The sequence below is a fragment of the Squalius cephalus genome (assembly GCF_949319135.1).
Source record: "Squalius cephalus genome assembly, chromosome: 13".
NCBI lineage: Eukaryota > Metazoa > Chordata > Actinopteri > Cypriniformes > Leuciscidae > Squalius > Squalius cephalus.
The window spans coordinates 34,091,107-34,111,610 of record NC_137134.1 but is presented as its reverse complement, the minus strand read 5'-3'; the positions used below and the strand labels follow the sequence as shown (position 1 = coordinate 34,111,610).

At 39.4% G+C, this 20,504-nt stretch overlaps 1 protein-coding gene across 1 annotated transcript; it reads left to right on the top strand.

Moving 5' to 3' along the window:
- The first annotated feature begins 1,163 nt into the window (after nucleotides 1-1,163).
- LOC307170000 (uncharacterized protein) lies at nucleotides 1,164-10,237 on the top strand. Its single transcript, XM_079890928.1, has 7 exons — nucleotides 1,164-1,301; nucleotides 4,234-4,557; nucleotides 4,767-5,093; nucleotides 8,980-9,288; nucleotides 9,466-9,570; nucleotides 9,712-9,855; nucleotides 9,955-10,237. The coding sequence occupies exons 1-7, from the start codon at nucleotides 1,250-1,252 to the stop codon at nucleotides 9,969-9,971; spliced, it is 1,278 nt and encodes a 425-aa protein (XP_079747054.1). The 5' UTR covers nucleotides 1,164-1,249; the 3' UTR covers nucleotides 9,972-10,237.
- Nucleotides 10,238-20,504: the final 10,267 nt, after the last annotated feature.

The following is a 20,504-nucleotide window of genomic DNA, read 5'->3' as shown; positions in this document are numbered from 1 at the left end:
ATAGACAATAGATGGTATGTACAGGCATGTATGTACAAATGCAAGGAAATGTAAATCTGGCTGCATTTAGACTTGGCATTAACATGCGACCTGTATCCGGATGTTGTCCACATGCACATTGAAAAGACAAGCATAAACGCACTTCTGATCGGAATGTTATCCGATCAGCGTGTCCTAGTCCAGAGGTAGTCGAGGACGCATTGTGATGAGATCTCCCCATGTGGCTGTCAGAAAATAATGATCAGACGCAGTTTAGACAAGAAATCAAACTTATTTGAACCTTACAATAAACGTCAATCTTTAAAACAGTTTACTTAATCTTACATGATACTATGCATGTTATTTTTCATTTTAATTGTCCAACATTATCTGAACAAGGCGATCGCCTGTACAATAACAGTCACTCATGAGATCTGAATGAAGAGCTGCTTTGCCAGAGGAATAATCGGAATAAACTTTTTATTTTTTAATGTTTTAATTGTTGAAAGTTTTGATTGTTTCAGCATGTCTATTAATCTCCCATTTCTGTCAATATAGTATTATTAATATATATTGCATGCCATAACCTTAAACCCCGATGATCGATGATGTGACTTGTTTAACATTGTCAACCTAGTTATTTTTGTATGATCAACTCTGGAAATATTCCTTCATTCAAAAACCTTAATTTGATCTAAGACTGGAGATTGCACAGGAAAGTAAAGTGAGTGAGTGAAAGCAATTGGGACATTGCTTAATTTGTATCATCTTTACTCTTAATCTGGTGTCGTGCTACAGACCTAATTTAAATATTATGCAGGATACAGATACAGATGCTACTTAATGTGAACAAATGTAAATGCACCGTCTCCTGATTGGCTATCCGATCTGCTTGATCGGATCATGATGATTGCATGTTAATGCCAAGTATAAAAGCCAAACACTTGCAGGATCTCATGACAAGATCAAACTGCTGCTTTAAGTGACTTTTAAAACGTTATGGGTCAGTTTATTTCTGTTTAAAGTCACACCATTGACTTACTGGAATTTGAGGCCTACTGGAGTTCAAACTCAAAGTGTGAATTAATGAGCCAACACAGAGCTAGATGGTCACACACCCATGAACACTGAATAAATAGGCAGTTATTTTAGCTGATTGTGGAGTTTCACTTCACTTTACTACAGAACAGCTTCACATCAGCACATCTGTCATTTTATTACTGAGCCAGTTTTGAAGAGTTTGTCTTTTCATATTTGTGGACTGAAACTGATGAAGATGTTTTGGACTGTTTTGCTCTGCTTGTGTTTCTGGCGTCTGGATGGTGAGTTTAAATGTGACTTCAGTTGCTTCTGTTCTGGTACCATGTAATAAATTACTTGTTAATTTAGTCAGAGAGGATCAACATTCGCTGTTACAGGACAGTACTGATAGAGGGAAAATCAAATTATTAGAGTGGGCAAATGCAAACTGACAGAAAAATCCAAACTCAGCAGGTGACAAAGTTATTTACATATGCTGTTTATGCATGAAAATCCTGCAAAATGTATAATCCTGGAAACAACTGCTATACAGTGCAAAGCAAGATTTACGAAATCCACTACAGACACAGAAAAGTACACAGCGGTGCATACAGGTTTATCCATATACAATTAAAAAATAGTAAAATTTACAGTCAGTAGAGTTGGAGGCGTCGGCTTTTCACGGAGTTGAACTTCCGCAGTACATGTTCTTTCCACTCATGTGTGCATTTCATCTGTGACTCAAGTCTTTCTATGAGGTCCAACTGTGGTTTAAGCTTGCATGAACTTGCTGTTACAGCCTCCAAACCGTGCAGCCAATTCTCCGCTCACAGTCTCAACCTCGCTGAAATAAAGACAACAAAGTTCAGTCCCGTCACTGTGATCATGTTGTCCTACGGTTTCCTCAACAGAGTAATGCTCCAAGTTCTCACTCATCGTGCGTTGTCTTTTGTTTGGTCTGGTTTCGGTTGGGATCAGATCACAGCTTATTTCAAAGTTTTTGAATGCAACCAGCAGCGCCATTTACAAACTTTTTTGCTTGAAGTATTTTGTAGTAAAATTCTAGTCAGCAATCTAGCAGCTGCGTTTTAGATGTTTGTAAACGATTCATATAGGATTGGCTAATACCTATATTCATTGAGTTGCAGTAGTCTAGTCTTTGAGTTAAACTTTTCACCTTAGCAAGGAGTCTTAGCTGAACTTTTTATTTATTTAACTACTGCATTTACTTGCTTATCCAAAGTCAACGGAGAATCAAACACAACACCCACATTTTTAACAGAGGGCTTGACATATAAGGCAGGTTACCCAGCACATGATGAATGTCACCATAGACAGCTACAATTGCCTCAGTCTTGAGATTTAAAGGGTTAGTTCACCCCCCCAAAAAATGAACATTCTGTCATTAATTACTCACCCTCATGTCGATCTAAACCTGATCTCTCCATAGACAATTTAATTGCCACTTTTCAAGGTAAAGACATCGCTCAAATAGTCCATGTGACTACACTGGTTCAACCTTAATTTCAGGAAGCGACGAGAATATGTTTTGTGAATATAATTTCCTGAAGAGAGTTACAGGAGAGAGCAGAGCCAAATACTCGGAGGATCTCATGACAAGATCAAACTGTTGCTTTAAGACATTTTTAACATGTTATGGTTCAGTTTATTTCTGTTTAAAGCCACACCATTGACTTACAAGAAGTTGAGGCCTGCTGGAGCTCAAATTGACAATGTTTAGAGCATGAATTAACCATCCAAAAAATAGCTAGACAGTCATATGCATTAACACATGCATTAAGATGTGCCGTTATTTTAGATGTTGGAGTTTGACTTCACTTTACTACAGAGCAGCTTCACATCAGTGCATCTGTCATTTTATTACTGAAGCAGTTTTGAAACCGCTGATGATGTTTCACCCTGTTTGTGTTTGAGGCGTCTGGTTGGCGAGTTTTAAATGTGTTTGTATGGCTTCAGTTGCTTCTGTTCTGGTACCATGTAATAAATGACTGGTTAATTAACCAATATATTAAAAGAAAGTAAAATATAGTCAGTGAGTTGAAACGTCGGTATTTCATATTAATGAATTGAACTTCTGCAGTACATGTTCTTCCAACTCATTTGTGCATTTTTTTCCTCAAAAGCGAGTTTTATCAAGTGGTATTAACAGCGTATTTGTTATAAGAGCAACATACCTCTCAGGTCCAACAGTGTTAGTGTAGTTTTGTTCAGAAAACACTCATCAGTCCAAGGCGTCGAGAGCTTGCATGCGTTTGCTGTTACAGTCTCCAAACCGTGCAGCCATTTCTCCGCTCACAGCATCAACCGCACTGAGACAACAAAGTTCAGTCCCGTCACTGTGTTCATTTTTGTTTGCTGGTTCAAGAAGCTTCAGTATCTTATGTACCATAACTGCAATGAAGATGGAGATAGTTTCTGTCACTGATCTCACCAGTCCTGTAGCCTCAACACGAATGTCTGTGCTATGAGCTTGATCATTACCTACATCCACCAACAACGAACGTATATCTCCCAGGGACTTCAGAGCAGAGGTGTAAAGTCCGGGTTCAGAAATTAAAAGTTCTCCTCAGTATTTTGTTCCAATCACCTGGAATTGCTAATTTTGCTGATTTGCTACAGTTTTTCAGCCTGAAGATAACTAATTAGTGAAATCATAGTGAAATGGTTGAGTTCATGGGTGGAATAAACATATGGCAGGACTTTTACTTTCTGACCCCTGGACTTTACACCTCTGAAAGGAGTAACACAGACTGTGTCTAGATCCACCACTGATCCAAGAGACGCTTTAGCTTCTGATCCACGAAATGTTTTAGCTTCTCACCCTTGTAATGCACCGCTGTTGTGGGCTTTCTGATGAACTTGTAAATTAGATCACAAACAAAAGTGAAAAAGAATTTCAGTCTCAGTCGATAACACATGAACAACCACTAGAGTAGATGTAGTTTATGATTAAAATAGTGCATCATATAAATGACCGGTGTAACCTTCTATCCGCAATTCATGAATCAGTTCATTTAAAAATGTCAATGAATTTCCCACTACAAAAAACTACAAATCACCAGACAGGACATAACAAAAGTCCACACAAAAGACAGGGGTGGGATCATGACAGTACTATCACATTTACATGATTAAAAGTATTTTAATCCGTCTTCATCAAACCAACATCAAGTGATTTTAAAGCTTTAATCTATGAAAAACTTTGTTCCTCAGGTGGGTTTTATCATGTAGATGAATCAAAGTATGTGATTGAGGGAGATTCAGTCACTCTAAACTCTGATCTTACTGAAATGAAGAATGATGATGAGATTCAGTGGTGGTTTGGATATGAAAACATTTTAATAGCAGAAATCAATAAACGGGCCGACAGAATCACTGTATATGATGATGTTCTTGATGGGAGATTCAGAGACAGACTGAAGCTGGACAAACAAACTGGATCTCTGACCATCACAAACATCAGAACTGAAGAGATGGGACTTTATACAGTACAAATAAACAGTGAGAGAAAGAGAAAGATCCGTCTCCTTCTCTATGGTGAGGTTAAAAAATGTTTCACCTGTTTTTTAATTACAAAAATTTAAATTAATTCATAAACCATTTTCTTTCTTTTGTTTTAGGATATTGTTTATTTCAAACTGATATTTTAAACTATTTAATTTAGTTAAACATTATAAAGTAATTTTACAGTATTAATCTGTGACCCTGTTTGTGTTTGTTCTGTTTGTGTGTTTTTGGTGTTAAAGGAGTGAAGTCAGTATCAGTGATGGAGGGAGATTCAGTCACTCTAAACTCTGATCATGCTGAAATAAAGGATGATGATCTGATTCAGTGGAGGTTATCGGATGGTGATGATGAGTGGTCATCTGAAAAAACTTTAATAGCTGAAATCAATAAACAGGCCGGCAGCATCACTCTATATGAAGATGTTCTTGATGGGAGATTCAGAGACAGACTGAAGCTGGACAAACGAACTGGATCTCTGACCATCACAAACACCAGAGCTGAACATGCTGGACGTTACGAACGAAAGATCAACATTATGAACACTGAGTTCTTCCTCTCTGTCTTTGGTGAGTTAAATATTTGTTTCACCATTTTATGTTTTAATCACCAGATACAATTATTTATCTAAACACCATTTTGCTTCTTTTCGGTCTGTTTTTGTTTTACGTTATTATTTCACAAGCAAGGGCCATACCACAACCATGAATCTTTGAAATTATTTTTGAAGAGAGTTGGAGATGAATAGGGAAAGGATGAAGTGGAAGGGGAAAAAGGCATGGTATCAGGTTGATCTGGGCGTCTGGTGCTCGTGGCCAGGAGACTCCGAGTGGGGGCGTCATCTCAGTTAAAGGGATAGTTCGCCCAAAAATGATATTTAAGCCATGATTTACTCACCCTCAAGCCGTTCGAGATGCATATGTCAATCTTTTTTCAGACGAACACATTTTCAGTTATTTTAGAAAATGTCTTAGATCTTTCAGTGGTTATAATGTGAAGCAATGGGGTCCACAACGATGAAGTCCCAAAATGGGCATGCATCCTTCTCAAAAATAATCCATCCGGCTCCAGGGGGATAAACGAAGGCCTTCTGAGGGTAATCCGTGTGGTTTTGTCGTAAAAATATACATATTTAAAACTTTATAAACTAAAATAACTGGTTTCCGGTGGCGGTCGGTGCGCGTTCACAGATAGATGCTGGCGTATGACGTATGACGTAGCGTAGGAAGCGTCGTGACGTAGAACGAACGTTGAGTTTTGTTTTGCTCTGCTCTCTGGCTCCGCTGTCACATTCGTTCTACGTCACGACGCTTCCTACGCTACGTCATACATCATACGCCAGCATCCATCGCTGTGAACGTGCACCGACCGCCACCGGAAGCCAGTTATTTTAGTTTATAAAGTTTTAAATATGTATATTTTTACGACAAAACCGCACGGATTACCCTCAGAAGGCCTTCGTTTATCCCCCTGGAGCCGGATGGTTTATTTTTGAGAAGGATGCATGCACATTTTCGGAGCTGAATCAGCTGGACCCCATTGCTTCACATTATAACCACTGAAAGATCTAAGACATTTTCTAAAATAACTGAAAATGTGTTCGTCTGAAAAAAGATTGACGTATGCATCTCGAACGGCTTTAGGGTGAGTAAATCATGGCTTAAATATCATTTTTGGGCGAACTATCCCTTTAAGTGTAGGCCAAGTGATTAGGACCCCCAAAGATTGGGAAGAGCTGAGGTAAGCTTAGCTTGACGGAGGTCGTTGAGATTGTTACGAATGTAAGAGCTTCTGAAGATCAACAGCCAATGAGTCAGATCGTCTCGTTTGAGAGACCTCGACTGGCCACTGAGGTCACTAATCCGATGTGGAAGGAATGTATTGAGTAGTGTTCTTGAGAAAAAGTGAATATGACTGGAAAGTAGACAGAAATTACAGAGATGCAGGGATGGATGTAGAGATCGAATGTGGATAATATAGGGGCAGATTTTTGAATGTCGTAGGAAGCCAAAAAGGCAACCAGGAACATGGACTCTATGTTCAGGCGATGGCAGGGTTCAAATAGTCTGAGCAGAGAGAGAGGATGCAGAGGCTAAGTAGGTCGGATGACGAATACGACGGGACCAGTGTTGGATAAATGTCTGATTCTGGAGCCAAGAGTCTGAATTTCTAGACTATTCATGACCCCCTAAAGGATGGTGGCTATGATTATGGAGTATATTTTGCAAAGTGCTGAGGAGAACACGCTGACTGTGAGTTGAGAGAACTGAACTTTGGGGGCCATTTGGGGGCAAACCGGTGCCCACTGTAAGAACCACCGAAACCTCTGGAGGGTGCTGTGTCAGTGTGTAATTTAGAATCATCGGGATGAGTGATATAGTCATTGTTGAAAATTACAATGCAACTGAAGGTGAGGTGTACGGGAAAGTAAAAGGCGCTCTTCCAGAGGACTTCAAAGAAGCACCAGAAATCTGGGTGGATAGGCATGTTTAAGATATCAGAGTAACCAGGAGCCATATTGCTGTAAACCTGTCCGTCCTTCGGATGAGACGTTAAACCGAGGTCCTGAGTCTCTGTGGTCACTAAAAATCCCAGGATGTCCTTCGAAAAAGAGTAGGGGTTTAACTCCGACATCCTGGCCAAATTTGCCCCTTGGCCTCTGTCCGTCATGGCCTCCTAATCATCCCCATATACTGATTGGCTTCATCACTCTCCTCTCCACCAATAAGCTGGTGTGTGGTGGGCGTTCTGGCGCAATATGGCTGCCAGTCGCATCATCCAGGTGGAGCTGCACATTGGTGGTGGTTGAGGAGGTTCCCCCCTTCCATGTAAAGTGCTTTCAGTACCCATAAAAATCGTTATTTAAATGTAACAAATTATTATTATTATTATTATTAAACGGCGGATAAATTTGTGAGTGTAGCTGCTGAAAAGGAAGAAGGACGATGGACTGCTGAAGCTTGCCGGGTAGGTGGCTCTGCTGTGGCTGAAGTATGGGATGTTGCTGGATGGTAGGATGTAAGGGTGTTGGGGGAGGGAGGGCTAAGTTTGGACTGGTTGAAAATAGAAATAGAGGTCAGATTGGGACGTATGAGGTAGAATTGCTTGGGCACTGGAAGGTATCTGGACTGAAGAGTTAGCTGTTTGAGAAATACCAAAGTAAACAGGAGCAGTATTGCTGTGAACGGGGAAAAGATTGAACATAGAAATGGAGGTTGAAGGAGTCCAGATTGGCCCAGACAAGGTATACTTTCTTGGGCACTGGAGAGTATCTGGAATAAAGAGTAAGCTGAAATATCAGAGTAAACAGGAGCCATATTGCTGTGAATGGCTGAAGGAAGGGTAGAGGAATGGAGGTTGGGATGAAAGGATGTGTGTGATTGGGGTTTTGAGCAAATTGTGAGCATGGAGAAGAATGATGAAATTATTCAAGAAAGATCAGATGTCTGGATGAGCTGGGCTAGATCTATACATTACCGGCTAAAATTTACTAGCTGCTGAGACTGGAGAATGTGATGGGTAGCTGAAGCTGGCAGAGTAGGTGGCGGAGCTCTAGCTAACTATGTGGGTCGTTGCTAGATGACAGAATGTAGGATATTGTGGGAGGGAGGGATTGGGGTGAAGAAGGGAGTGAGGGGGAAAGGGATTGACTGGTTAAATAGAAACGGAGGTTGAAAGGGATCCATATTGGCCCCCGTGAAGTAGAATTCCTTGGGGACCTGGATGAGGTATCTGGACTAAAGAGTTAAGCAGCAGCCACACTACATGGATGGATGGATTCCTAATGGATGGATTTTGGGATGAAATGATGATAATTTGGTGGATGATGCATACAGTTGGAATAATCCCGTTTTGTTATCTGAGTGATTGGATTGGATGGCTTTGCTTTTAAGAGAGCATTGAAGGCGAGCCTCGGTCCCGGATCTGGTAATGTTAGACACGCAGCTGCCGCAGGAGAGCTGAGGAGGGTTATCGGGAATTGAGTGCTGGGGATGTGGCTGGCGAGGAGAACGATGAAGCCGGTTTCCGCGTCTTCAGTGAGTATGGTGATCTCGGTTCATGATCTTGAAGATGGAGAAGAGGGAGCCTGGGAACGAGTCGGAGTTGGAGAGTTTTTTTGAGATGGTTTTGGACGAAAAAGCTCGGGGAGAGAATTTCAGATAACCCTTGAAGAGGTGGAATTGAAATCGAACAATTGTCATCTGAATCGAGTGACTTAATCTGTATCTCTGAATCTGTAATGAGTGAACTTCAAGAGGCCCGATATAAGAAGGTTTTGAGTCAGGAGACTGGTTGAGGCATGGTCCCGCTCCCAAACCTTAGTTAACTAGTCAAGTCCATTTATTTTAAATTTAAATATATTAATTATTTACTTTTATAAACAATCATAAAGTTATTTAAAAGTCTCTGCAAACCCTGTTTCTGTTTGTTCTCCATGTGTGTTTGGTGATCCAGATGAAATGTCAGTGATGGAGGGAGATTCAGTCTCTCTAAACTCTGATCTTACTGAAATGAAGGGTCATGATTTGATTCGGTGGAGGTTTGGAAATGAAAACACTTTAATAGCAGAAATCACTAAACAGGCCGACAGAATCACTGTATATGATGATGTTCTTGATGGGAGATTCAGAGACAGACTGAAGCTGGACAAACAAACTGGATCTCTGACCATCACAAACACCACAACTGAACATGCGGGACGTTATAAACTACAGGTGTTTTCAAACAGATTTTCATCAAAATCATTCAGCGTTTCTGTCTCTGGTGAGTTGAGATCATTTGTCCTGTCCATCAAATATTCTTATTTTTACCAACTATTTACATACTTATTAATTGTTGAATAATTTTATAGTTTGAGATGATACAGCACACTGATTGAACCAAAAATACAATTGTTTATTAGATTTGTTCCTATTTATCTTTTTCTTTCACGTTTTCCAGCTTGTCTGCCTGTTCCTGTCATCAGCACTGCCTGGCCTTCATCATCATCATCAATTCATCCCAATCCTATCAGCAACCAGACTCAACTCTGTCACACATGTTCAGGTATGGTATTTGGTATATTATATATATTATTTTATTATATTATATGTGATATTAGGTATTATATACTGTATAGTTGATGTCAGCGCTAATATTAGTGTTTATTGACTGATCTGATCTCAGTTTGATGTGTTTATTCCTCAGACTCTGTCCACTGTTGTGGTCCTACTGAAGCTGTGATCCGATTGGTCCTCTCTGCTCTGGTGGGCGTGGCTACTGTCATTATTGTGGTTTATGAGATCAGATCCAGAAGAGCTGAAGGAGATCAAGCACATATTCACACATCAGGTACATGATTGATGATGTCATTTCTCACAGTCTGATTTTGCATATATAATTATCTGTGAGATTTATTAATTTATGGATTTTTATGTTCATCTTTTTCAGGAAGTATTGAAATCTAAAGCAGAACGCTGACATTTTAAATGTTCTTCAAGTGTTTTTTTTTTTGTTCTTCTAGTGTTTTTGTCATAATAAATACTGAATATTTGAGCTTGATTATTTTGAGATTTTTTAAAAATCTTATACGTGAGGCTTTTTTGTTTATATTTCTCTCAGATACAAAAAAATTAATAAAGATCTCACACAGATCTCACTTTACTACTATTACTGTATATTTGCTGTATGTATTTTCTTGCCTTCATCAATAAAGTTTCTCACTGTGAGGTTCAAGATTCTCTCCATGTTTTATTACATGTATTATGTTGAGCGCCTCCTGGAGGAATACAGACTTTATATATAGTTTAAAGATTTCAGAAGTGTGGAACATATAAAGCTTTACATTATTAAAAATTATTTAACTGTACTAATACTCTTTGTCTATCTACAATAATAAACAAACAACTTCCCCCAGCTTCTCCTTTATCCTGAAAAAATTTACACATTACACATTATAATATACATTGAGATCACAGTGAAATACATAAACACAACATATCGATGCTCCATTTCCTCCAACAGGGAACGATAAAGTCTTTAAATCTCTAGTGTGATTTGTGTCTGTGGTCTCGTCTGAGGAGCAACTCCTCCATCTAGTGGCTCACCCTGAACTCACATGTTATCAGGAGTTATTTACTCAGTCTCTGTAATGAGATCCAGTGATTGTGTCTGTTACTCAAGAAAGCCACTAGATGGCGCTGTGTTCAGTATTATGTGACAAATACTATGCAATGAGTAAAGAAGAATAAAACCACATGTTGGAGTGTTCAGAGAAAATAAACAGACATGTTGAGACTGCACTGAGAAGATGGTTGTGTGTGAAAATCCCAGTAAATTAGCACCAACAATCATGACACGTTCAAAGTCACTTAAATCACCATTCTTCCCCATTCTGACACTTGGTTGAACTTCAGCAGATCGTCTTGACCATGGCTGTGTCCGAAATCGCCCTTATCCACCTTATTCCTGACGAGTTTACTGCGTTTTGAATTATGGGTGGCACTTCCGGTTTGAAAACTTCCATTCAAAAAGACTGAAAATAATCATTTTAAATCATAAGGTTGCCCTACAAATAAAGCTGATCCGTCAGTTTGACTGAATGAGCTGTCAATGTTTTATTTTCAGACATCATGAGAATAATGTAACACTTGGTATTTTAACGTGACATGTTATAACAAGAATATCTATGGCAAGAGCTATTTTCAGTCGCTGTATTCTTTTCCTTTAATGATTTTCTTTTTTCTTTTGCATTCTGCTGTAACAGAATGAAAAATGACAACATATACTGCACATTTGTGGTCTGTTCTCCCAGTTTAATTTACGATATATTCCATTAATAATTCACTGGAATGCACGAAGAATCTCTCGTTTTCTCCTCAAATCCTCACATCTCTTTCCAGGTTTGTTTTCACAGGTAAATACTATCTATTATCTGTCAAAATGACAGAAATCACGTTGAAATAGTATCATGCAATGGTACGGGGCCCCTAAAGGGACGTGGTGGTGGAAAGGTTGGGAATTTTTTTTTTTTTCAAATCTTTTGCGTTCCCTCGCAAAACTTTTGTGTTCCCCCGAAAAACTTTTCGTTCCCTTGCAAAGTTATTTGCGTTCCCATGCAAAACTTTTGCGTTCCCTCGCAAAGATATTTGCGTTCCCACGCAAAACCTGTTTTGAGCTCGGACAGACACTTCCTGTTTAATGTCCCGCTGGCAGTGTTTCAGAGCTCCGTACGTTAATGGAGCGTTTCATAGTGTTTGAACTTGGACTCAGATATAAAGATGCGGTCAGTGCTTAACTCAAGGAGTTCAGTGAAGTTGGCAATATTCACATAGGCTATTCGAACTTCCCTATTCTTGAGCTAAACGTTGTTTAAACACAAACGACACCTATTTACAATCACAGTAACCTAGACAACGAGCTACAACCCAATTCTCATCAAAACGAGCTTTATAATATTAATTTGTCTCTAACCAGACGAATGAGAGACAAGTCCAAATAAGGGGCCGTCTGTAAAGTGCAAATCCCACAACCCTTCTGCACATTTTATATTATTGAACATATTCAATAGCTTCACTGTGATCACACTGTAGCCTACTGTCACCAAACTTAGTTCACACATCACTGCTCTCCTGCTGGTTATACTACATAGTTTGATTAAAAAAATGCATAATTTTTATAATTATTTATTATGAAATAAAATCAATAACTTCACCCTTTTTAGAAAAAAATATTATAAATAACTTCACACTGTTATACAGTGATGCCATCAAATTCAGTAAGCAAATATAATGCAAAAGCTGCGTACAGTAGGGGAGAACGACACGGCCACTCATAGGGTGCGTGAGGAACCATCTACGGGAGGCATCTGGATCGGAGCTGTAACCGGAAAGGGTACTTTCAAAGTGGGGGAGGCGCAGGGCGAAGTTCGGCTCTTAAGGCGTGCCAGGGGGACCCCAACTAACTGCAAGCATATAAGATATTTTTGGACATTTTTACGAGGAGGAATATCCTCCAGTGTGTCTTTCATCCCTAGCTCACCCAGGACGGTGCACGTTCACAGGTATGCACGCCCTGGCACCAAGGGACTGGGTGTCCAAACCAGACCCTATTTACTGGAAGTCTCGCCCGCACAAAGTGCACTTTCTCTGGGCTGGGTCAGGCGGTTTCCCCACCCGGTCTGACCACCACGGTTCTCTGGTCCGTGTTCCTTGTCCAAGTGGAGCATTGTCCCTCCTCCACAAAGACCCAAAGGTCCGTTTTAGGACCGACTTTGCTCCAGACGGAGCTCCAGCGTTGGCGGACAAATCCGAATCTGGCCCAGGACGGGCCACCCTCCTTGGGCTGGCCAGGGGAGGTCTGACTGCATTGATCTTCCAAATGTATCACAATATTTTGGACATAGTTCTTTTTTTTTTAGGAGGAATTTCCTCCAGCATGCCATTCACCCTTATCACACCAAGGGCGTTGCACCTTCACTTGGATGCGCACCGGTGGGTCATAAATTTTTTTTGCTTAATTGACCAATCCCCATGATTCTGTTACTAGTCCGACATTAGTTCTGGAATGTGTGGTTGTCAAGCTAGCTGTCAGGATTCTAACTGTTACAACATGTGTTGTTATGGAAGTTTCAGAGCAGAAAAAGTAAGTGGACCAGTTTACCCCCAGCTGGTTCACTTTACCCCCTTGATTTCTCTGGTCTGTCTCAGTTTACCCCTAAGCTGGGGTAAAGTGAGACACAATACCACTTTTTAAAAAACAATCATATTTTCACTGCCCTTCATCCTGAATACATTCTAATAATTTCCATTGCTAGGAAACATCCTGAATTAATGGGAAATGTGTAAATTTGACTGATATATCATTTTAGCTCGCTTAGAGGGTAACAAATGTAAAAAAAAATCTCACTTTACCCCACTCTCCCCTACCAATATAATTTGTGTAAAGAATAGGCCTACTTACTTTTTTTATGTGCAATTACTTCCCAAACTAAGTGTTGTAGGCCTATAACCAACATTAGAGCAGTGATGTGTGAACTAAATTTGGTGTGTTACAGTGAAGTTATTGAATATTTTTCATAATATAAAATGTGCAAAAGCAGTGTAGTATGACCAGTGGGTCAACATTGATGTGTAAACTGAATTGGGTGGCACTAGAGTTTGTAACATTGAAGTTAATGACTATTTTTGTATTTTTGACTATGAGTTGATGCTGTAGTCGTTTTTGGGTTATATTGCACTTTGCAGACGGTCCCTTTGAACTTGTCTCTCAGCCGCCTGCTCATAGAGATCCATTTAGCCTATATTATAAAAGCTTGTTTTGATGATAATTGGGTTAGTTCGTGTCTAGGTTACTGTGATTGTAAATAGGTGTCGTTTGTGTTTAAACAACGTTTAGCTCAAGAATAGGGAAGTTCGAATAGCCTATGTGAATATTGCCAACTTCACTGAACTCCTTGAGTTAAGCACTGACCGCATTTCTTTATATTTGAGTCCAAGTTCAAACACTATGAAACGCTCCATTAACGTACGGAGCTCTGAAACACTGCCAGCGGGACATTAAACAGGAAGTGTCTGTCCGAGCTCAAAATAGGTTTTGCGTGGGAACGCAAATCTTTGCGAGGGAACGCAAAGTTTTGCATGGAAACGCAAAGTTTTGCATGGGAACGCAAAGTTTCTCGGGGGAACGCAAAAGATTAAGATTTGAAAAAAAAAATTCTCCCATCCTAAAATTTTTTCCACCACCACGTCCCTTTAGGGAAGTGGTGAAGTTAATGAACATTTTTGATTAAGGCAACGAATGTAACAGATATATATTACTCAGTGGCGTGCACAGACCTCCAAGACCAATAAGGGCACAAAAAAAAAGAAAATAATTTATTTAAATATTATATAATTATATTATAATTTTTAAATAGTATAATGACTTCCTCACAATTAATTGGAATATCTCGCTCGATGGAGAGCGACAGTAGGTCAGAGAGCCTCTCTTCATTACAAAGACTTCGAAGACTGGATTTCACAAGTTTTAACTTTGAAAATGACTGTTCAACTGTAGATGTGGAGACAGGTAATGTTGCATATATTTTAAGGAGTTGAGAAAGAGAGGAAAGCGGGGAAAACAGACTCAATCTCATTGTCTTTTAGGCACTTTAGCATTTCCTGCACATTGCTTTTGGGGAAGGAGTAGGATGCATGAATCCTTCTTTGAAGGTCTTTTCTTCCTCAATCCCATAGAACTTGCTAACTGTTCAGACAAGTTCAACATCACCAGGTTCCACTCCTTTTGAGCACTTGGATGCTACTGTCAGACTGTGTAAGCCTTTGAGGATAATGCCAGTTGAACTATTATCCTTTCCTTTGAATCGTCTGACCATCTCTTGAGTAATGGTATCCAAAAAGGTGTAGTATTCCCTTGTTCAGTAGAACTCCTCCAAATTCTCAGTATGATGGTCTTCTCCTGTTGACTTGGAACTGTACTTATACCTTGCAGGTGTTTTTCTGGGTCTTGTCTCACCAGGTATTTTGTCATCAAACTCAATTCCAGCAACCTCAGCCCTCTCCTTTGCTTTTTCAAACACAATTTTGAATTCACTTTCTGACCTCAGTTCCTGGAGCCTTTTTAGCACTCCTTCCACCACTGTGTATGACACTGCTGTCACGGATTCACTCAACGACACACCCCAGCCAGCATCAACTCAGCACACCTGGTCCCGATCACAATCACCGGAGTTCTGATTCACAGCACCTGCACCTCATCACTTCACTCACCACGCCAGCTCTATATATAAACCCCAGTCAATCCACAGCTCACTGTCTGTGTAAAATAATGGAAAGGATGGTAATAGCTAGACTAAATTACACATTAGAAAAGGAAAATATTTTATGCCCATATCAAAGTGGATTTAGAAAGGGTAGCAACACAATGGATTCTATTATATTTCTAGAATCAGAAATCATTTATAAATAAAGAAGTGTTAGTTGGAGTGTTTTTTGACGTGGAAAAAGCGTACGATATGTTGTGGAAGGAGGGATTATTAATTAAGTTGGATACAATCAAAGGAAGGTTGTACAGTATAATTGGATAATGGATTTCCTTTTCAAGCGTATACAGGTCAAGATCGGTTCAAGTTATTCAAAAATATACACAATAGATAACGGTACTCCTCAAGGTAGTGTTTGTAGCCCAATTTTGTTTAATATAATGATTAATGACATATTTTCTCAGGTAGGACAAGGAATAGGAAAATCCCTATATGGAGATGATGGAGTCATGTGGAAAAGAGGACGGAATATTAAATTTGTTGAAAAAAGCATGCAGAGCAGTAGAGGAAGTGGAAAAATGGGCGAACAACTAGGGTTTCAAACTGGGGTTTAAAAAAATTTAATGAACAAACCTTAGAACAAGTATCGGAAATTTGATATTTGGGGTTGTGGATGGATTCTAAACTTAAATTTGACAGTCACATAAAGAAAATAATAGATAAATGTAAAAAAGGAATAAATGTGTTAAGATGTCTGGCAGGGGTAGATTGGGGTGCAAGTCGGCAATCATTAAAAATAATAAATTGTGCAATGATCAGACCAGTAATAGATTATGGATGCATAGTATACAGTTCAGCATCAGCATCCAAGTTAAAGAAAATAAATGTTATTCAGTTGCAAGCAATACGAATAAGTTGTGGGGCATTCAGAACATCCCCTATTCCAGCAATGCAAGTAGAAATGGCAGAAATGCCTCTGGATGTTAGGAGGTTACAATTAAAAATGTCATATTGGAGTACACTAACCGTTCAGACCGCAAGCGCGTTTTTTGGCGTGCATGTTAATCAATGAGTGCATTCACAACGGGAGCAGGAGCAGCGCGTGAGCGTCAAGCAGGAGCGCCGCGAGCAGTGAAGCGCGTGTTTCCGCCGAAGTCTATTTGCTGCACTGCTCACGCTCAATTAAAGGGAAAGCACACTTTTGATGGACAAAATAGCCTAAAAAGGGTTTCACAAAAAAGTGCCCAAAATGCACAGAATTTGCGTGTTTTAACAAGAACTGGTGTAGGCCATGTCAGAAAAGAAGACTAATATTTATAGAAAATGTACCCATTTAAACTTGTTTTATTATTCAGTTTGTACAAGTGATGCAATAGGCCTGTGTGTGTGTGCTTTGAGAAATAGCTTTATACTGCAAGGCTATATTTATTTTATTTTTTATTTATATATTATTTTATTGCCATTGCCATTCCGTTTTCATACAGACGTTTGGTTTGCTAAATACATATTTAAAAAAAATGATTGGATATTGAATGTGAAAAGGAAATGGTTCTTCCATAACACTGCACTTCAGATGTGTGTGAATTACCCACACCTGGAGTAATTTATATAGTTCTATTTTATAGCGTTTATCTGTTCAAAAAAAGATGTACTATGCAAATTGTAAAATGTTCTATTACAGAAAAGATATAAAATAAATATTTGTTTGTGCTGTAAAGTGGTTAGAAAAAATGAAATCGGAATCGGCTAAAATCGGTATCGGCAGGTCAAACTTAATGAAAAATCGGAAATCGGAATCGGCCCAGAAAATTGTACATTTGTATTTATTTTATACAGACTCCCCTCCTCCCCTGAGGTAACAACAACTATATTGAAGGGGTTTTATATAGGCTACAGCAGTCAACAGACGACCTTATAAAAAATAATAAATCGAGCTATGGTTGCGCGTTTCACACACCCTCTCCGGACCACGTTGAGTTGTTGACACTGACAGCGGCAAAAGCGACGCATGCGCTTTTCACTTGTAAAACTCAAGGGTGTATGGTTAATGTAGTCTCTGCTCTCGGTGTAGCGAATTAGGAAGCGTGCATTGCAGGCACAGCGTTATGCCTCTTTTCAACAGGCCCACCCAAAACTTTTCTTCTTCTTCTTCTTCTTCTTCTTCAAAAAAAACTTTTATTATATTCAAATTTTTTCAAGAATTATAAAAAATAGGCAATAAGCTTAGTTTTAAAAACATTTTTAAAAAGCTGGTTATGTCTATTTTGATGTTTCTGCGCAAGTTCGACTAGTAGTTGTTCATTTAAGCCATTCGTAGACAAATCGCCCCTTTATATTAATTTAATTACTTAAATAGGCTATATAGCCAACAGGATAATGAGCGTTTACGTAATATAGCGCGCAGTCAAGCGCACGACCGCACGCATAAAGCTTGCCACAAAGAACCGGTAAAAGTAATGATTATGAATGTGTCTATTTATTAATAAACTGGTGTTTTCTGTGTCACTGCAAAGATGAAGTTGACGATGCGGACTCGCCATGAACCTCAGAGAGAAATGCACATTACATAATCAGAGAGTAGCCTATTTATTTTGGCTTTGAATATTTTCGTTTAAAAGTAGACATTTCAAGCTTTCTATAATAGATAGCCTATATTTCTCAAAGCTGAGTTTCGGCGCCCTCCAGTTCACGTGCATTGCAAGTGATCGTGCCTGCGCCTTATTAGATTGTCTGCTATATATTTGCTTCTTATTTATTAAATACAGGCAATTGGTTGATAAAACATTGATGAAAATTAAGATACAATTTATACAAAACGAAACTCGATGAAGTGGTCAAAATCATGTTTTACCCACTCCATTGCGCATCTCATGATGTATCATACCTTAAACGCGCATGTACAGTCTCGGAGTCATCGCTGCAACCAGGAGATGAAGAGAGCTGAGATCCACATCACCTAGCACATCTTCGTCTCTGCCACCCCAGGGTGCTAGCGCGACTAGCGCCGTTGCTAGGAGGGCGCCAGCGCCTCTGCCTCGCGAGTGGATGATAGCCCTGAAGACGCCTAGCAATACCATTAGTGGTAGTATACCTTTAGTTAAGTTATACCTTAAGGGTCTTCGTAGCGCGCTAAGAGACAACGTTATCTGGAAACGCAGCCCAGGTATGATGCGTTTGATACGTAATGGATATTCCTGTAACGTAAAAGCCTCTGGGTTAATGCGAATTAGCTCAAGGATATAGGGAATTTTAGAAATATTAATAATCATAACTCATGGTCATAATTCATAAATCGCATATGCATTTACTTTATCAATTATAGGAAATGCCTCGTTCTGTAACTGGTCTCGTCATCCGTTATTCGTCCCGTGAATAAATGTAAGACTATCACAGTTAAGAAGTATTCCTGTTTACAAAACTCCAAGAAAGTTTATCTTCTGGCCACGAACATAAAGCCTTTTTGGGTTTATAAATTAAAACTACTCAAGGTAGTCTATAGCCTAATATAGAGCCTGTAGCTTTATAGATCTTTTAAATTTCATTGACTTCATAAAAAGTGGGTTTTCAAACACAGAGACAGTTAAAAGTATAAATGGGTTTATTAATAAAATGCCACACACTAGAGATTATAGAAGCTACAAATATAAACGTACGTAAAATGCAAACAATAAAACAAACAAACATTTAAACAAACAAGAAAATATGTGATCAGAATAAAATGAAATGAAAGGAAGAAAGCAAGAAAGAAATAAAGAGATAAGAGATAGAGGGTAACTTAATTCACAGACCTAAAAGCTAGACACCAGGAATCAGCTGTTAGAGAGATCAAAAGATACTTGCCAGTCTGTTCTCTGTTCGGGCGAGGCTGAGACAGGAAGGAAGCGCGGACGGTGTCCTGTTTCTGCTGCGTCTTCTGGTGTCGCGGGAAGCTTGAAAGGCTCACTGAATGTAACGTTACCGAGAAAGTTCAGATCGTTTCCCTTTTGGAGGGGAAAGGCACGTATGAGCTTAGTTGCAAAGAACGGCAGCTACGACTCGAACATGTGTTGGTCCGAGGAGAAGGCCTGAGCCTTTCAGATGTTTCTTGAAGCCGGGGAGAAGAGGAGGAGGTCAGAGCGATCGATGAGAGAAGAGAGCCATCGATGAGAGAAGAGAGAGAGGAAACTGAAGGTTTGGACTTTTATCAGTGTCCTATGTACCGTCCCCTTCTTCGTGGAGGACGAATCAGATTCTTCTGATCTGAGGCAGGAAAGAGTTTCTTTGTGTGGAGAAGACACGCCTACCTTTACCATATGTCTTATGAGAGAAATAATTCATATTTCCTCTTAAGATTGTACACACAGAACAATACATTTTACTGTAATCTCCTATGTGTGACTGGTTGAATTAAAACAGGACGGTCAGACAGATACCAATTACACACAAATAAAGTTTGATTAAACACACAATAAAATTGTCAGTGTTTCCGTTATGGCAAGTGAAGACACCTGGGAAACAAAGGAATATGTATCAAATATTTGAAGAGTTTTCTCTGAAATCTTCCATGTGTTGGAATGTTGGCTTGCCTAGGAACTGGATAAGATGCAGCTTTGGAGTCATAAAGTTTATGACCATGTCGAGGTCGGTTTACAAGACACTATTGAGGAACCTTCTTTCAGTGAACATTTAGAATTCAAAACTATACTCTAGCAAACCAAACCTCTATTATAAGGTAAAACTAATCACACATGCATATAGGAATGTACATACATTAGATTAGAAAGTAAAATAAAAGATATTTCTCTTATTCTCAGTTATACACAAAGGATGTTTGTGTGTGTGTGTGTGTGTGTGTGTGTGTGTGTGGAATGTCACGAGGCTGTAAAGTCATGGGGAGTTCATGCTGAACTGGGGGGATCTTAAACTACAGGGTTCCTTCGGTGACTCATGTCCCTCTGGGGAGCAACAAAGTTGCAATTTTGACAGTCCGAACCGACGTCGGGACGCCAGTACAGGACGTGAATAGATCTCTTGTCTGCTCAGACAATGAAGGATGTGTTTGCGAGATCGGGATCCACTAATTTGAACAGTATGTGACCGGATGTCGTAGTCATTGTCGTTACATTCCAAAGCGCTCTTCTTTGGTCAGAACCATGGAGAGCGATCGCGGATAGTCCGTCCATATGCACTGAAATTTTTTACAATGAAACAAAATATTTAAAAAGCATCAAGCTATTAAAATCTATATTATGTATATGCA